Source organism: Haliotis asinina, chromosome 15 (assembly GCF_037392515.1).
Source record: "Haliotis asinina isolate JCU_RB_2024 chromosome 15, JCU_Hal_asi_v2, whole genome shotgun sequence".
NCBI classification, from domain to species: domain Eukaryota; kingdom Metazoa; phylum Mollusca; class Gastropoda; order Lepetellida; family Haliotidae; genus Haliotis; species Haliotis asinina.
The window spans coordinates 22,837,074-22,856,772 of record NC_090294.1 but is presented as its reverse complement, the minus strand read 5'-3'; the positions used below and the strand labels follow the sequence as shown (position 1 = coordinate 22,856,772).

The 19,699-nt window shown below is 37.4% G+C and overlaps 1 protein-coding gene across 1 annotated transcript in view; it reads left to right on the top strand.

Moving 5' to 3' along the window:
• Positions 1-1,929: 1,929 nt before the first annotated feature.
• LOC137265370 (uncharacterized) overlaps positions 1,930-19,699 on the top strand; it is a 48,988-nt gene continuing 31,218 nt past the window's right edge. The window contains exons 1-5 of the mRNA XM_067800759.1: positions 1,930-2,091; positions 17,295-17,471; positions 17,827-17,874; positions 18,260-18,320; positions 19,501-19,534. Coding sequence (XP_067656860.1) covers positions 17,302-17,471; positions 17,827-17,874; positions 18,260-18,320; positions 19,501-19,534 — 313 coding nt within the window. The 5' untranslated portion in view covers positions 1,930-2,091; positions 17,295-17,301. The remainder of the gene's footprint in view (positions 2,092-17,294; positions 17,472-17,826; positions 17,875-18,259; positions 18,321-19,500; positions 19,535-19,699) is intronic.

The following is a 19,699-nucleotide window of genomic DNA, read 5'->3' as shown; positions in this document are numbered from 1 at the left end:
AGAATTTTCCATTAAGCTCGTAAGAGTTGTCTCCCTTCGCCCGATCTTTCGACGCTTCAAACAACTGCAAGTTATACGTTCAAATGGCGCCGATTCTTGTAAAAGCCTTGAAGAAATATTATGACCTGTTTTTGAAAGAAACAAACGCTTGAAGAATAAGTAAAGACAAATTCAACAGATCCTCCAGCAACGTACGTTGTTGTTACTTATACAGGAATAAATACAACCTCATCACACATATGAAAGAAGAGTGTGTTACTTGCAGATAATGCGAGACCCGGTTAGCAATAATCACATGTGTGTTAATACACATAGTGTTCAAATGGACCGGATCGTGACCAGAGGTGGCTGCTAACAAAGTCTAAAATATGGCCACGAGTAACCGATTTTACTGGCGTTTCATGCAGTGTCTGTGTCTACACTTACAGGCATGATGAGGGGGCTTCAGTTTTAATTAATGATGCAGTCAATCAAATTTAGCATTGAATACACAATGCTATTTTAGAAAGTGGTCAAATGTAGCATCTGTTTGTTTGAGATTTGGGATTACTTTGTTGGGCTGAGTCCCCAACAAAGTATTAGAATCGGCAGTTTACTATGAAAGGGTAATCCTAGTGGGGTAACCTTGTGATTAAAGCGTTTCCTCGTCACGCCAAAGACCCGGGTTCGAATTCCCATATGGGTACAGTATGTGAACCCACTTCAGGTGTCCTCCGCCGTGATGTTGCTGGAATATTGCTAAAACCAGACTCAGATACTCCCTTGTTAAAGACCTGTCATGTAATTGCGACCAAAATGAACAGTGAACTTACATGTATATGAATAGTTAAAACATTTATTTTTGCATTATTTAAACACGTAGATCTGAGTGGGCAAATTGACTGTTGACTCATTGAAAGATCATTACTATGTAATGTATTGAAAAATGTAATAGAATCTGTCAATGTTATATCATCTATCATCAAATTGTTCCCCCATATTTCTGTAAACATCATAATGTTGAAAAGATTGCATAACGAAACGGAAGTCTCACTAGCCAATTCAGACGACTTACTTTTCAGTCGATCCGAATTTGCTCGCGCGAAAGTGAAAATCTACACCACAAACAGCTTTGGTTAAACTGAATTCTAATTCATTGTTTCATGAGAAAATGGCATTTACAAATGAATTTTAATTTTAAATTGTGGTAACGCCGTCTTTCTATGCTTTATGTCCAGGTCTAGGAATCACAGACTGCACCTGCTTGATGTGGTCGTAAAATCATTCACAAGGTATTCACTGGCTCATTGGTTAAGCCTGTTATGTGCTTTTTGCGCGAATTCAGCGTAGTTCTGTAACGTACAGTGAGGTTGATTTAAATATCAGTTCCGTACCATACCGTCAAACATTTCTAGCGGCAGAGCCTCGTTTTGAGATTTCTACGATTTCCAGGTCTCCGTTTGTCAGAGGTCGCTGTACGACAAAGCACGCTGTACTGCAAGTTTGCTAGGATTAGAAAGAGTGTAGTGTTGCAATATACAAGTGCTTAAACTCATAAATAATTATACATCCGGTTAAATGATATAGCCTTATCGGATAGGGCGTGTGGTGTGTTTCCTTTATGAATTACCTACTCGACAATAGTCTGGGATTCTCACATTTGGAGGGGGTATTATTATCTTGAGCACGCACGTCTTGCAGGGGGCGGATTCAGCTTTTTGAGAAAGGGGTTGGGGGAAGATGCACATTCAAGAGAAAGTGGGAGTGCACACTTCATCGTTATTTCAATGGTCATTCAATATACGTGTGAAGAACATATAAGGTTAGGGCGGCATAAACCCAAACTCACTCGTGAGCGTGAGCACAACACGCATCAACGGAGACTGCACTCAGAGCTCCTGGCACCCTACCCGAGTAAGGAGCTCTCTCACCTATCTAAAATCATGTGACAAATTCAAAATGGCGGAGTGGGAAAGTTCAAGTCTCTCAGAGCTGTGCTGTGTTTTTTTATAACCGTTTCTTTATGAAACTGTCATTCGTAATTTTATGAAGGCCCAGATGCATATAGATGTGAAGCGTGTAGAGGTCCTAATACAGCCTTTGCTCTTTTCCGTAAGTAAGAATGCATTGTCTAAGAAAATCAAATCATTGACTAAAATATGATTTAGTGTACAACTTCTCCTACAAGTCCGAATTATCTCTGGTATCAGCAAAGTACGGAGAGAAGATTTTCAGGATATTTCTGTTTTGACACTAACTTTTCTCCATCTGAAACTTACAAAGTAATGCTTGAGTAATGCTTAGGTATTCGGCAGACAGATACATCTCAGTTGCATGTTGTATGTTTTGTTATAAATGTGTGTGTTAGGAATGACTTGACTTTGACTTTCGTTGCCTTAGTGCCTTATATTTTCGGGCGAGATAAATATATTTGCATTCACAAGAATCCGCATTTATGACAGTCAGTCATTAATATGAACCTGACTATTATATCTATTCATTGATACAAACATGTGCTCCAACTGCTTCTATCGGCCACAGACAATGATAACAACAGAATTGATGTTGAAATGTACAATCCAGTGAAGCATATATACTGAAGTAGCAGTTTGGATGGGGACAGTTAACATGGTTAAGAATTCCGGAAGTTTTGTTGAATGATTTTCTTCAGTCATTCAATAAAATATGCCTTTCTAAAAATGATATTTCTGATTTATGATCATGAGAATGTCAACATACAACTACACAGATGCCATACAATGTGTTTAATAAAAAAAACATGTGGACCTAGTTGTAATTACAGAGAACTTTGATAAAACATCACTAATCCTTATCCTTAGTACAATGTGTAGAATGATAAGTAATCACAGTTCAGCCTGTGTATCTGATTTAGTACATCCAAACATGCCATGTCCTTATCATGGAAATGTTTCTAAGATCTCAGCACCATTTGCAAGAACATCATCTCTGAAAAGAACATTTAACATTGCTTCGAATAAACTCTGCACTGATATTAGACATGCTGACAGAAGTCATACCTGCTTTTAAAGCTAATCCAAAACATCAGACATTTGCTGATATTAGAGTATGGGTCACAACATGGAGGAAATATGTTGTTGTCAGATATCTATTATGATTTCAGCCTGTTGAAAGATGTCTTAAAATTTTAATGTATGTTGAAAGAAGTCTTAAAACTTTGTGTGTATGTTGAAAGAGGTCTTAGAACCGTGTGTATGTTGAAAACGTCTTAAAATGGTGTGTGTATGTAGCAACAGGTTTAAAAAGGTCTAAAAACTTTGTGTATGTTGAAAAAAACAGCTTAAAACTCTGTGTGTATGTTGAAAGAGGTCTTAATAAATTTTGTGTGTATGTTGAAAGATGTTTTGAAACTTTTTGTGTGGAGAATCTTTGATTTTACTTTTGGCATTGCTTGCTGTGATGGTGTGTGTACAAGAACATCAAATGACAAGTCACAGCAATGATGGAAACAATGTTTTCGAAACTATTTCCACATAGCCAGATTTAGATAATACTACTTGTTCATATGTCTGTCGGGGCAAAAAGGTGTAGATCTCTGAGAATTGACGTAATATGACAATCCCTTCTGGAGCGGATGACAATACAAGATGCCTTGTTCTGAACTCTCTTAAGTGAGAGATTACCCCAGATCCAAACACTACAGAGTTACAGTAATCAAGTCTGCTAGTTACTTGAAACGAGCCCCATGCCCCAATATGTATAACATAGGCCAAAGTATTGTAAACATTTATTTGTGACACTTTGCCTTAATCATATTCAGTAATATTTTACCTGCCATGCAGCATAGTGTGGCTTGTTCAGTTCTTATTTCTGTATATACATGATGCATCACACATACCACAATCAAAAGTTGCATTTAACATGTTTAATGGTATCCTGATCATTCTAAATGTCACACTTTCATGCTGGTGAAACATATTTCACAATCAATATACTTTTTTTTGTTTACCATGGATACCATAGTTATTATTGTTCTTTATTTGAGAAACAGCTGACACCCTCTATTGAGGAGAGTTGCTGAATTTTATTAAATTTTGGATAATGGCGGTCTTTGTTTTGAGAATAATTCTGTCAAGCACCATGTTCTGATCGACAATGTTAGTGTCTATGTCAGCGTGTTTTCATATTGGTATTAACAATGCAATATCAATGCTGACAGGATGTGTCATGGAACATTTGGGATTTTTATAGTATTGTGATGTTGTATTGGTGTTGAGTGTTTTTTCGGTTTGTTTGTGAATTGTCCAAAGAGGATGCAGTCATGGTAGAGGATGTGTATGCAACGTTGGATACAGAGGGTGTTTTTCATTAACCATCACAGGTTCAACGTGTGTCCTACTGTGGTTCAGGTGTCTGTGATGAAAATGAAAAGTTGATATCATCATCACTGTAGGACTTAAGACAAGAATTGAAATATAGAAGGAAGGGAAGAGATTTTGTTTTGTCCCAGTTTGGGGAAATTCTTAGTTGGATTCTCTCTGTGCGCAGCATTTAATGGAATGTAAACATTGGAACAGGTAAGTGTTCTTTATTATGAGGAGCGGTGGGATAGCCTAGTCGTTAATGCGTTCACTTGTCATGCTGATACCCTATATGTGTACAAAGCAAAAAGCACATTTCTGGTGATCCCTGCAGTGATTGAGATACAATGAGAATTGTTGGGAAATGCTTGAAATCTCACAATTGATGATTGCTTCATTACCAACGAACACTCTCTGGAACAAAAATGGTTGGTGTCATTTTTCAGATGCTCCTACGCAGGGTGTTATTGCAGATATGTATAACATGATGCAACTTGCTCCTTTACAATAATGACTAATATATGAAGAACATAGACGTCATGGAATCTTCAAGAAATATTCAACCATGACTTTTCAGTTAGTGAAGTGAGTTTTCTAAGAAATAAAAACATTTTCAGACCTTGATAACATCCAGGATATGTTCCATCATCAAGTGTTTCAAAGACTGACACAGTAGTTCCAAAATCGTTTGTATTCAGTTGAGAATATATGGTTGACTGCTTAGTCATATGGTCACTGGGACCAATCTGTGATTATTTCAGTCAATCAGTACACCACTAATTATTGCTAAAAGTGGCATAAAATTTAACTTACTCACCCACTCATGATCAGTAGGGTTTGTCAGTGTGAGTTTTAATATCATGTGTCTTGGACACTACGAGCTTGATGAAAATTGAGAAGTCTTGTTAAGTCTGTATCAAGTATATAATGTATGTGTTAATCGTATTGATATACTACTCAAAAGAATTTGAACTTAAAGGACACTTCTTTTTTTCACTTTACTAGAGTGAGTGGTAAATGATAAGCATGTTAGGTTTCATATGGGTGACTAATCATGTGACTTGTGATAGTAACGTAGGAGAAAGTGATATGTTATCAGCCATATTTTCTTGCACGCTAGTGGTGTTATCAGTGGAGTTTTGGAGAATGTTTCAGGTCAGGTGATGAGGATTGATAACCATTGCCATGTTGTCGTCACGCATTCTGTCATGAGGTCATTGTTGATAAATATGATTTTGTCGACATGCGTTTGGATATGCAATTATACAATGTGATATGTAAAGCCAATTTCTGGCATCACCAGATATGATACTCCTAGAAATGTACAAAAAGCAGGGTAAACCCTTACTCTCACATTTACTCAAGATCCTCAGAATTGAGTAGGAAATATGTATAGGATAAACATGACCCGCAGGCTTTACAAAGAAGCAAGGCTGTTTTCCAGGGGAAATGCTTGAGGGCATTCCTGAGGGAAAACGGCCTTATTTCTTCATAATGCCCAGGGGTCATGCTTTATCCAACTTATAAACCGACTCAAGATATACACTTTAGATTTAATTTAAAAACTTGGTATTCACTGATGAAAATCAGCTGGGATGAGCCTGGCAGCCAATGCTTCACCTTGCAGTTGCACACAGAGTACATGTGTTCCACATGCGCTACCCATGCCCTGCAAGTGTGCTGCCCTCACAACCCATTTTGCGAAGAACACACAGTTCATACCAAGAAACAATCTCATTCTTCACCATGTTCACAGCGATGTTTCATTGCCTGGTGGATAAAACTGCCAAGCTAGTAGCTGTAGGGATGAATTTTTGAAACCCAGTGTCAGTACTATGCATGTTGGAAATTGTCAATAATGTCATATTTTACAATCATATTCAGAGATGGCAAGAAAATGTCATATCAATCTTCAAAACAACTAATAATTCAGAGTTCGGAGGCAGAAGGACGATACTGAAGTAATATCCTTGGGCAGAAGCACAATATTAAGTAATGTCCCATCATCAACAGGCATCGGGATATCACAAGAAATATTTCTCGTGATAGAGTGACGTCAGGTTTATAAATATTGCAAAGGTGTGTAGAGAGTGTTGGCAGATGTTACAGACCCCATTTGATGTTTTTACTTTCAATGTCCTTTGAGGCATTTGGCAAATCATGTTGTTAGTAAAGTTATCTCTTTGAAACATTTAACATGTTTGACCATTGTTCTGTATCAGTTTTTCTGGATTTCGTTTAGATTTGATGACGAAGTATGTTAGGGATGTTTGCAGATAAATATCTTGGTAATACTGTACATGTTTACTTTACGAAATAGATTGAAGCAATTTCTATATACAATATAGACATAACTTTTGTCTGCTTGAAAAGTGATGTCCCAGTGATGAGGCTTTATTACTTTAGATTGATTTCATTCTGTAAGTTATTACTCATCGATCATTGTGAAAGTAATGTTTCATGATTTCTGAATTCTAATGTATAGCATTATAATAAGACATAAGTAAATGGACTTGCTGAATAAACAGCTGGAGTACAAGACATTTTGTGTTATCTGTCTGCCTTTTCATTACATACCGTAGTTGAACTTTGTCTCATCTCTGAGGGTAATGAAAAGACTGTTCAAGGTAGGATCATACAATGTAAGTCATGTCTTCCTTCACAAGTGAAAGATGAGGTCACGTCACATGGCTCCTCGCCTTGTAAGAGGTTAACATTATGTAACTGTGGAGTCTATTTTCAGCTGGGCATTGACTCCATGGAAACAGTACTATAAATTCTGTTATCAGCAAGGCTGTGTGTGTACTAATCCAGATTAACCTTGACCTGTGTCCTTGACCTTTTTCGACTGTCTGGTCACTTAAATTACTGGTCAGTGGTCACTTTATGGGAGAAAGTGAAGGGCCATTTGTTGTGACGATGCATTATCCTTAACCATTGTCTGTGAGTAATCTGAGAATGTTGCTATGTTTCACCAAAATATTTGGAATTATAATGGATAAGTCTTCACAATCATGGTTCATGAGACATGTTTTTTCTTTTGTTTTCAAAATTACTAATCGCAAACTGCAAGTATCCCAGATATTCTTAACTTCTCTCACTGGATGGCTGGCATATCAGTGAGACAATCCAGTGACCAACAACATGGGCATCGATCTACACAATTGGGAACCGATGACATGTGTCAACCAAGTCAGCGAGCCTGACCCGATCCCTTTAGTCGCCTCTTACGACAAGCACAGTTGCCTTTTATGGCAAGCATGGGTTGCTGAAGGCCTATTCTACCCCGGGACCTTCACGGGTGGTTGGCATATCATAACTAGGGATGTATTCCAAACACATGTCATTTGTTATAGCGGTTAGTTGGTCAGCAGGTATCAAATGAGGGTCCTCAGTTTAATATGTCAGCTTCAAGGGATACAAATATTTGAGGAATGGCATTAAAAATGGACAGTTTCTGATAATTTTTTGAGCATGTTATAATTTTTTTCTAATAGACGAGGATGAAGAAAAGAATGTACGACCCATGAGTTACGTAGTCCTACAAAATATGCCAAGCATTTTGCAGGGAAACCTATTATTTTGAGTATGTTAATGTATCAAAACACATATTTGGTGATGGACATACAAAGAAAGGGATAGAATAGGTCTTCAGCAACTCATGCTTGCCACAAAAGGAGACCATGCCTGTTGTGAGAGACGACTAACGGGATCGGGTGGTCTGGCTTCCTGACTTGGTTAACATGTCTTCAGTTCCCAGTTGCGAAGATCGATGTTAATACTGTTGATGAATGGATTGTCTAGTGCAGACTTAATTATTTACAGACCAATGTCATATAGCTGGAATATTGCTGAACATGGCGTAAAACTAAACTCACTCATACAAAGAGTGGACTGTTTATTATGCAATGTGAAGTGCTTCAAGTCTTATGTCTGTTCTAACACTATGAACTAAACAATGCTAAGAGCCATGTTTGGGGCGTAATTCACAATAGTTACAAGAACAGACTGCTGTATGTGATGAAGGTCAGCAAGAGGTCTTACATGCTGACTAAAGAGGGGTATTGTATTTAGGCTCCTGGATCCAGATAGCTTGTCCATTGTAGATGACCACCAACTGTTTCCCAGTTGTCAGGGGAGTCAGGTCGGTGAAAGGTGTTTGTAGCATATAATGGCAAGATCCTAGGAGGTATTCTGCTCAGCATATAACAATTGAATATTTGTTGAAAAAAGTCCAATTTAAATACTGAATATTAGTGTGAACTCTTGATGGGTCGCTTATAGTGATGACCACCAGCTGTTGCTCTGTTGCCTGGGCTGTAAATCATGGTGCAATATAATCTGATTGGGTAGCAGAGGTGTGAATGAGTGAGTTGACAGCCCTTTACAGTAGTCTAGCTGATCACATTGTGTCAGTTTTTCGTGGGAAGGAAATCTGAAGTGGCCTAGGATGTAAATTCTGGAGAAAGACTGTCACTGAGGTGACTGACATTGTCGACATCATTAACATTTCTATGTGTTTTCAGTTTGTTTGATATTGCTGGAATATTGATGAAAATCGACGTCAGACTAAACTCACTGACTGTTTTCCCGCCAGTATCACCGTGTGTAATTCACACGAAGTAATGCATGTGCGTCTGGCCTTGTTGATGCACTTTGTACGGCCAAATTCACTATCTTCATCCTGTCCGTAATGACATACTGTTTACCTTGACACACTTCATCACATGTCCACAAACTAAAGTAGTAATACACACTTCAGTCAGATATGACAGCATGTTGATCCTATTTCAGCTTATATCAGGAGTTCATAGAGGATACTAAACGACCTTCTTTGTAATACCATTTTTATTAAACGAGTTAATGATTTGGTATCAAATGAGCAAAAGTGAGTTTGATACTAAGTTTATTGAAAAAGGTATTTTGCGGAAGCAAGTTTACTATTCTGTTTATTGCTTTTCATCATAATTTGATAGAAACTGTGGCAAAATTGCCTACAGTGTGATGAGTCTCTGTTTTCCACGAGTCAAGCAAGGTCTCGTACCACTGCCACAGCTTCATTAGTATTGTGACGTCATAACTGTGAAGCATAATGATGTCATGCGTCTAGCGGTATTACGCTAGTATAATATTGCCATACAAATATTACACTGCAGTACCTCCTATGGGTGAGAAATAAAAAATATCATGTTATGTTGATGTTAATGTTTAGTGACTATTTATTGAGAAGTGGTAAATGGCAAAAAAAGATAACTCTACTTTATTATCATTGTGAAATTTATTAGCTACATTTTGGGCAGATATGAAATGAAATCCAAGTTTATTTGCAGTTTTAAACCATAAACTGAAATTATCTAGTAGCCCACGGACAAGTAAGATGACATCATCTGATTGCCCGAAGTGAAAACTGACTTGTTCGGAGCATTGGGGCGATGGGGTTTTTGAAATCCTCCATTTTGTGTACCTATTTGTGTAATATATGTTTCACATTGACAAATGTATATGGACAGATTTGAAGTGACAATTTTAAGACGTTCTTATATTAGTACATTTAATCCTACCAAATATAATCTAAATGGAAGGACATGTATGTTGTGCAAGTGTTTTTGGAAAAGGTGGTTAAGAGTGTTAAGGTGTCAGAGTTGGCTGGTTTATCGAAAATGAAATTGGCGTTCTGTTTGTTCCGTGGATATTATATTCATAATTAATTCAGTATCCAGACCCTAGCTTTTTAAGCTCTCTTAGTGCTAAGATAGTCGTAAGTTAATATTAATGTATGGCACTTATGACTACCTTAGCACTTAGAGAGCTTTGAAACTCTAGGCCCAGGGTAACAATTATGATCATGCAGGAAAGGGTGTTCTCTCTATACTAAAACATTGCAGTGACCCCACTGTCAATAGTATCATTAGTATGAGATTATTCTCTGATATAACACCTATTACACCATGTACACCTGTTTGTATCATGGTCTGAAGACTTCTCCATAGAAAATAGCATCATTGGCACCATAAATATATTTCAGCCACCCATTCTAAGTTTGAGTGAGTAAATATGGTTTTACACAGCTTTTTTGTGCTGTGCAAGAAATACCATGGTAGGCAGTCTTTGTAAACTTACTTTTTGTTACACTCCACTACTGAGTCTAACAAGACCTTATGGGAGGTCGCATCAGGTAACCTGAGACTGACCAATCAGAACACAGACTAACAAATCACGAAAGTGGACATTCACACATACCTTTGAACCTCTATCTCGAAAAGGTTCGCACCTGAATGATTCCGAATGATATTTAGTGTACGCTGACATCCAGGTGATGCACACGGCACACGTTACAACCGTGACAATGGTGAGTAAACAGTCACTGAAAATAGTGTGTTTGGCAATATTCAAGGATGTCATCTTGCGGAAATATTAGCTCTTGGTAACCATTTCAAAAGAAACCCCAAAGCGTATATACTGCAGGTAAATTAACTGTGTTATATGCAGATTTTTGTTTGTGATGCTCTCTAAAATGATTTTTCCTTTACCTTTCTAAACTTTGGTTCAGATACTTTGATTTGTATAAATGAAATCCCCCACAGAACACAAATATATTTGATGGTTCTTCCTTTAAAGTGCAGAGGCAATGCCTCTGAGAAATAACAGGATGTACAAAATATCCACAACCATATACTTGCTACATTTGGTAGATGTCTTTTGTATAAACAGTCTAGTTTGAATTCCTCACATATATTTAGGAGCCTACTCACAGAACAGATAATTTGAAAGTTCTAGTTACTGAACCACTCAGCTGCCTGTGAAGGCGTTCTCAGACATTAACACATGTCTTATTGGAGTAAGCGAAAAAATAAATTCTCTTCCTACCTAGACTAGTGTCAGCATGGTCAGTGGACAGACACTGGAGTGTTCAGTTAATATTTAAGGAATCAACCGTAATTTTGTTTTGTAGTGGTTAATTCATATTTTGTTATAAAAAGAACCCCATACATTTGGGCTTGATTTAGTGCTTTGTTACTTACACTGGTGCAGTTCAATATTACAAAGTGCAACCCATTTCTTTGTCTGACTTGCACCTGGTGCAAGTTAATTTTTAAATATAATAGACGCCTCGTCTGTCTGTCGACCTGGCCATCCATAATCATTTTGTTTCCGGAGCATAACTCAAACACTGTTCAATATGTTTAGACCAAAATTGATAGATATAGTAATCTGAACCTATGGTTGTGCCTTTAGCTATTGACAGATTTTTGGCATTTTTATTTTTTTTTGTTTTTCCATGGAACGTTTTGGTGTTAGTCAAATGGTGGGATGGGCTTCATTACCGGAGCAGAACTCAAAACCCATTCAATATTTTTCAGCAAAACTTGGTAGATATATCAACCAGAACCTAAAGTGGTGCCTTTTGCAATTTACAGGATTTTGTGATTTATTATTTTCTTGGTATCCCTGGAAACGTTTCGATCTTAGTCTCAAAATGGAGGGATGAGCTTTGTTTCCGGAGCAGAACTCAAAAACCGTTCAATACTTGTCTACAAAATTTGGTAGATATATCAATCAGAACCTAAAGTGGTGCCTTTTGTTATTTACAGGTTTTTGTGATTTATGATATTCTCGTTTTCCATGGAAACATTTCGGACATAGTCTGAAAAGTGAGAGGTGTGTTTTGTTTCCGGAGCAGAACTCAAAAAAGGTTCAATTTCTTTCTGCAAAACTTGGTAGATCTATCAGTCAGAACCTGAAGTGGTGCCTTTTGCTATGTACAGGTTTTTGTGATTTATTATTTTCTCGTTTATGTTTCACGGGTTCCATGAAAACGATTCAGACTTAGTCTCAAAATGGTGGAATGGGCTTTGTTTCCCGGAGCACAACTCAAAGACCATTTCATTTCTTTCAAAAGATCTTGACAGATATATGAGACAGATTTTGAAGTGGTGCCTTATGCTGTTTACAGATGTAAGACCTTTATATTTTTCATGATTTCCATGGAAATGATTCAAACTTAGTCTAAGAAAACATCAAGTAACTCTCAGATGATTTGTCCTTTCAAATATGTGGGGGGTGGAGGGGACATGTCATCTTCTGATGACTCTTGTTTAGTGGGTAAACTTCTGAATAAAATATCTAAATAATTGCATCTACATATTGCAATGAAAGCAGTGCAGCTGGAATTTGGCTGTTGCAACTGGGTTTTTGTCTTCGGTTGCACCTGGTGCAAGTAGGTAAACATCTCTTAAATTGAGCCCTGTTTGGGCATGCAAAAAGATATCAAAGGTTTTAAAATGTTATCTGTCTGTTGCTAATGTTCATGGTAGATCCAAATATTTAATCCAGGTATTATTAATCATTGCATCTCATTATGATAAGATGCATCAGAAAAATATTCTTACATGATGCTTAATGACTCATCTTACCTAATCAGGGATGGCAGGAAGTTATGCTATAATAATTATCTGATATGAAAATACCATTGAGTCATGTTTTATTGTTACAAAATGTAATATTTTGAGATATACCTTAGTTTGAGGATATGTAGACACACATTGTCATATGTGAAAAGGTTTAATGGAAAACATTTTTCTGGGAGTACACTTTTTCAGTGAAGAACATGTTCTAGTAAGTCAGCCATCTAACCCACTCAAAGGCTGCAGCTTCCATTAAAATGGAAGTCTCACAACAGGTCATCCTGATTACTTGCTTTTTTTTTTTATACCTCTCGCAAAGAATAGATGGATGACTTTGTGTGCTGGCAAATAAGAGCCTGACGACATGCTAGAGTGGTGATTCCAGTTCAGGATGGCACTCATACCCCCATGAACGGTTGAACCCAGCCATCTTCTCCTTCGATCTGATATTACGCGGTGCTTTGATGTTTTGTATGAAAGCAGTTCAGATATGTTATAAATCGCTTGATCAAATGGGATATTACAGTGGAAGTTGTCGAAACCAACATCTGTCCAATCCGGCATGTTGTCAGCACCAGCGTAAAATCTCAGTCCTGTCTGTGACTTGTACACGTATCATCAGCTCTACAGCCTGGCACATTGTCTAAACTGGACTATTTTTTTCAGTCCCAATGAGTGCCAGTTTAGACAGTATCCATTGTAATTAATTTGGGAGAGTGACATCCTGAACCTTGCACCTGGAAGTGATCTGTTACACAGTTATTAAACTGATTGTATCTATGAAGATAATGTTGTAGACACCAGTGAATCATATTGTTTTATCATCTGTGAATATAATGATGACAGCATTGACAAGGCCATTTTAAAGTAATTGTTATCTGTGCTTCATGTGAAATCCATGGATGCTTCATGTGGATATATGACAATACCTATTTGAGTCTGGGTTACTAGGGCTGGTGCAATCTTGAAAAAGCCAGGAATTTCGGCACTTAGCCTTAAAAAGCCTGGAAAATCTATTTTTGCCTTGAAAAGTCTGGGAAAAAGACTAAAAAGCCTTGAAAAAGCTGGATGAAGGGAAGATTGTGTCTGCTAAGTAACCTCTAAAGTGTGGGTGTTCGTAATATAGATTGCTTACATCTGTTTTTACAAGTTTGTTTTAAAAGTATGAAGATACTTTCCAAAGTATTCTCTTTCTTTGATGTTCATGGCATCTGGATGGCTAGAGATTTAGTTAGGTCTACTGGTCTTAAACCTTGATGTCTGTCTAGGCTTTATGCCATTTTGAATTTTACATTAATCCTAACAGTGCCGAGAAGTTGTGTTTTTGTTATTTTTATTAGGGTTACTTTTAGAATTGCTTGTCATATTTTCCTTCATTTTTCTTAGAATATTGGTTTTGAAATTCTGTGTGAAAACTGGCTTATAACAGGTGCTTGTAACATTTAGTGGTCATAGGAGGCTTTCACACGAATTGGATGATCAGACTGTGATTTGTCAGTCACGCCAAAGACCCTGGTTTGATTCCCTCATGATTACAGTGTGTGAATCACATTCACAGTGTTCCCCTTGGTGATATTGCTGGAGTCTAAAATAGTCATTCTTTCAAAACTGGCATGTCATAGAGAGGACAGTTGTACACCCTTGTGAACAGAAATGCTTTCCTAGCTCCCTACAGTGATATTTACCTACGTTATAACATTAGTATCTATTGAACTTGTTCATGTGCTGCTATGGAAACCCATTTCAGTCATACTGACTAGCATGTTACCAGGGTAACCAGAATTTGTAGAAGTGGATTCATGGCTCTCATTGTTGTTATTCTACATTTACAGATGACCATATCATAATGTCCAGTTTATTCCTGCCTGATTATTTAGACATTTTTTTGTTTCAGTTCAATTTTTATATTATAAAATTGCCAAAATGAAGAATTGTTACAGAAACAGGATAATCAGATCCAATGATAATCTTCTATTTTCTACATGCAATTTACCCGTGGCCATGAAAGTGGCTTTCTGGGCTTTGTTCATGTAAATATTTTGATGCTCGTCAACGATACAGTTCGAATTTAAGTAATGAAGTCTTATTTTATCTTATCTCTGTATGTGTAAAGGGTCCCGGGGTAGAATAGGCCTTCAGCAACCCATGCTTGCCTTAAAAGATGACTGTGCTTGTCGTAAGAGGCGACGAACGGGATCAGGCGGTCAGGCTCGCTGACTTGGTTGACACATGTCATTGGTTCCCAATGCTCATCGATGAGATCGATGCTCATGTTGTTGTTCACAGGATTGTCTGGTCTAGACTTGATTATGTACAGACCACCGCCATATAGCTGGAATATTGCTGAGTGTGGCGTAAAACTAAACTCACTCACTCACTCTATGTGGAAAGTGTGTGTACAACATGTAATGAATGTATGTTGTGTTTCTGGATGACAGTGATTTGTCTTGTATTTTCTATCTTACTGCTCAGTTTGAGTGAAAATATTATTTTGTTTAAAATATTAGGATTTTATTCACATATTTTATCTCTTAAATTCAGAGCTATTTTATCATATATTGAGTCAGTACTCAGAGCAATAAGATTTCCCTAGATATGAAAAACCTTTTCTTTTTCAATGATCCTATAGTGAAATGTCTGTTAAACCATACTAAGTGTAATTTGTTATCACATGAATTGGGGAAAATGTTATTCCAATTTCCATGTTTTTGTAGAAAGTGGCAGCATATTTCAGGAATAGCGCAAAACAGAAATGAAATCCGATCACATTGTATCAGTATAGATTCGTTTTGCATGACACTCTTACTATACCTGATCATTGTTTTGTATATAACCATCATGATATGTTGTAAAGCAATCATACAGCAAATCAGGTGCTATCACATGGCTTTATATCTGTGTCAAACTTGACCAACAGAATGGTGTTAAAACAAATAAAGGCTGTTTCTCCAAAGGATACATCCTGATAACAGTCAAGTAAACACTTCATTAACTTTAAAAATGGTGATACAGAGATAAACAGTTGTCTGACAACAAGAATTACACAACATAACTACCATGTCTCATTCAAACAAGGTTAACATGTAGAGCAGGGTTAAAATCTAGGCTGCGTGTCAGACACAGGTTATCCACAAGCTGTTAACAGTACGCTAGCACATCTCACACTGAGGCAGGCTGCTGCTGCTGTTACTGTATACAAATGCTGGGATACGATGTATAACGGCACAACCGGCCATGGTCATTACATTGTTTATGTCTTCTATGGGCCTGTTGTTACTGGTTAATGGGTTACATACAGTGTTGATATTAATGAATATACAGTGAAATGTCAGTTTTGATTGGAGCCGGTGTGAAAGCTGGCATGGAATAAGGGACATTATTGCTCATGTGAGTAAACCTGATTTAGCTTTAAAATTTGTTTTATCAAATATTTTCTTAAGGTTGTAACATGTATGTTATAACATTTGACTTGCATGACTTCTTTGCACTGTGTTACAAGTTACATCCTAACACTGTTAATAGAAGTGAGCATCATGCTCTGTTTAGCCACAGAAGTAGATGTTGTAGGACCAGGAAGCAGAGTTGGGAAAGTGTGGACGCAGAAATGATACTGTTGTTTTTCAAGTGGATTGCTTGGGATCATAGATTTCATTACAACCGAGTCATGTTGACAGTGCTGTCGACAACTGATCTATTAAGTCTACCCATTACTTGAGATATTGTCAGTAATCAACACTTGTAAAGTGGCACTGTGTGGTTTCTCTGCAATGTGACTTATTAAGGTCAATAAAGATCTACTCAGGGTGAAGTCGAATTAACATAATTGTAATGTGACGATGTTTGAGTTGTTAATGCTGTGGTCAGCACTATTACTGTTATATCATGACAGCGTGTTAATAACAGGTTGAGCAACATCCCATGACATGAGGCACAATGACATACAGTCAAACAACTCCTGATTCTGACGAAAGGAGAATATCCAGCATAGTTCACTGTATGAATTAATTTGGAAAAGTCACTGGCAAAGCTAGTTCAGTAAAACTGTCACTTGCCCACATCATGCTTCACTTGCCCTGCAGAAATATCAGTATCAAAATACACATCGGTAAGGACTGGTGTAATGTTTGTATTATGGTGGTTCCTAACCTCTTTTGCGCAATGCTGTTATCATTTTGTTTTATGTAGTGATCCAAGTGTGACAGATAATAAATCTCAGGAAACTTTTGCAAACAGACTTTTAACACCTATTCGTCATATTTATGTGCATTGAACAAAGTAGAAATTATTTTTAGATTTTTAGCTTGCCAATTGGTGTAGATTTAAGAATATATTACTGGCCCGATTTACAATCAACTAGTGTTTGGCTAGAGGGCCAGGAGCTATTTTGAAAGCTGGATGGTTTGATGGGGACCAAGTAAAACCATGGTGAAGATGAAGTAATATTATTGTAACCACCACTTAGGAATCCATGTTACCTTTGTAAAATCATGATGGTTAGTGATTTTTATAGAAAAACGCTATGCAGAATTTTAGGGTGCATCTTTTGTTTCAATGTGCATTCTACTTCCAGAGACACCATGTTCCCGATGGAGAGTGCTGTGACGCAGCTGCGTCCGGAGACCATCGCAAAACTGGTGGATGAAGCAGAGGAAAAACAGTGGACCCAGCTGGGAATCCCTGGAGAGGAAGAGGGGGACTCACCATCCCCCATACATGGGTCAGCACAACTGGGTGTGGCACTACTGAGGTGGGTGGTAGTGGCTAGGGATGGGGACTCATCATCCCCCTATACATGGGTCAGCACAGCTTGGTGTGGCACTACTACGTACTCAGGTTCAATTGCAACTTTCATGATTTCTAGTCCATGGTGTCTTTGTACAAAGCAATCTTAGCGCCAAGATTATCATAAATCCCATACCTGGACAAATGACAGTCATAGTAACATGATTGCTTTTTCCCATGGCATCCTGAATACCCACTGAAACCCATTACAAACGTACAAAAGCGTTGTAATGTTTTTTGTTTTCCTGGTTTTATATTCATTGCATTTTCCATTCATGAGATGACCAAAGATGGAAGTTCTTTTACCATTTCATTTTCAGACATGGAACCTGTATCAAGAAAATCCAATCCTATTTCAGTCATCTAGAGTAAGTTTGCTGTTTATTTCTTGGATGTTCTAATTTGTTCTTAAAATTTTGATTTTGAAAAGGCTTCACCTTTTTCTTATGTGGTGTGATTATATGTTTCACACAAGATATTATGCAGTTTCATATGCAGTATCTTTTAGTTTTGTATGAGATATCAGTTTGGGTGTTTTTTTAAGACAAATTATTCGATTCCATGTGAGCTGTCTAGTTTCATATGATGTACAGTTTCATGTTCTACAGTTTCATAAAAGATGTTATTTAGCATCATATGAGATATTATTCAGTTTCGTGTGGGATATATAAGATTATGTTATTACTGTTGAATATTAAAGTGTTACACTGATGGCCATATGACACATGACTGATACTGTTTTCCACATGACAGATCAAGGAAGTGTTGCCTGTTGCTGGCAGGGAGGAAGTCAACCTTCAGTAATGTCAGAGTGGTAAGGAAAACAGTTTTCCAGTTAACAGTGATTTACCTATACTGTCATTGTCTGTATCTGCATATGAATAACATGCCTGAATAGAATTACTGAATGACAAAAAGAGTACAAATCAAGATGTACATCCTTGTACTTATTGTAACAACTGAGGCAAAGGATCTGTGTCTAAGTCAGCAGGATGAGAATGTGTGCTTTCTTTGTCCTTGGACAACAACCAGAGTGAGTGAGTTTGGTTTTATGCTGCTTTTAGAAATGTACCCTCGAGGTTTGTTTACATGAGCCCAGGGACTCCTTGGGACAAGTGAACAACTTATGATATATAGTATCTGTCACTAGCTTTGATAATACTGATCGATAAGTTTGACAAGTGATATTGTTTGAGTAGATTCACAGTGTGTTTGGGACACTGCATCACTGAAAGAATTAGTGGGTACAGTTCATTGCTTAAAATTGTCATTTACATTTAAATTGATTAATCTGAACTGGACGGTATTGATAGTCATAATTGTACTATGATGTTAAGTATCACAACCACATACCTATACCAGCATGTGTTGTTTCATGTGCGTGGTGGATGAGGGCAGGGATTGGGGAAGGCCATTTTGCACGGTAGAATAAAAAATGGCCCATTAAAATTTTGAAGTACTGTTGATACAATGGCCATGGCCCATTCTGATTTTAGAAAATGGCTAATAATCCTGAAAATGGCCCATTGTCAAAGTTCTCTTTCCAAATCCGTGTGAGGGACGATGGTGGGTGGAATCAGGGAAGTGGGTTAAGGAGGAGATGACCGAAATGAGTTTCACATTCTACCCTGATAGAATATAAGTTGTATGCTTCTCTCAAGGGTAATACGGTCTTAGGTGAACCTTTTTGTAGCACTATCAAATGAGCCAGTACATATATGCATTTGATTCAATGTATAAAATGGTGTCATTATAGAAGTGAAAGTGTGTAAAATGAATGTGTACATCGTAAACTCAAAAACAGCTAGTTTTCAAACTCCTTGCACAGTATGAGTTGTACAATTGGTAGCAATACAACTTCTCAGTAGAGAGCTTGGCAGTTACCACGACAGTGGGTAGTATTTTTCCCAGTTGTCATCCTCTTGGGAGGGGTGACACTGAAACTTGATAAAGCGTCATGAACCAATGAAATTATTTTCTTTTTTGTTTTCAAGGTGAGGGATGGCCAAGACAATGGGCTGGAAGAAGGTCAGTTGTACATGTGTATGGGTTATGACAAATAATATTGTATTGTTGATTAACCAAAACTCAACCATAAAATGTGATTTAAAAATTGGTAAAATCTGCAAATTTTACAGTGGACTCATATTTTGGGATAAATTTTAGATTTAGACACATGACATTTTGTGAAAT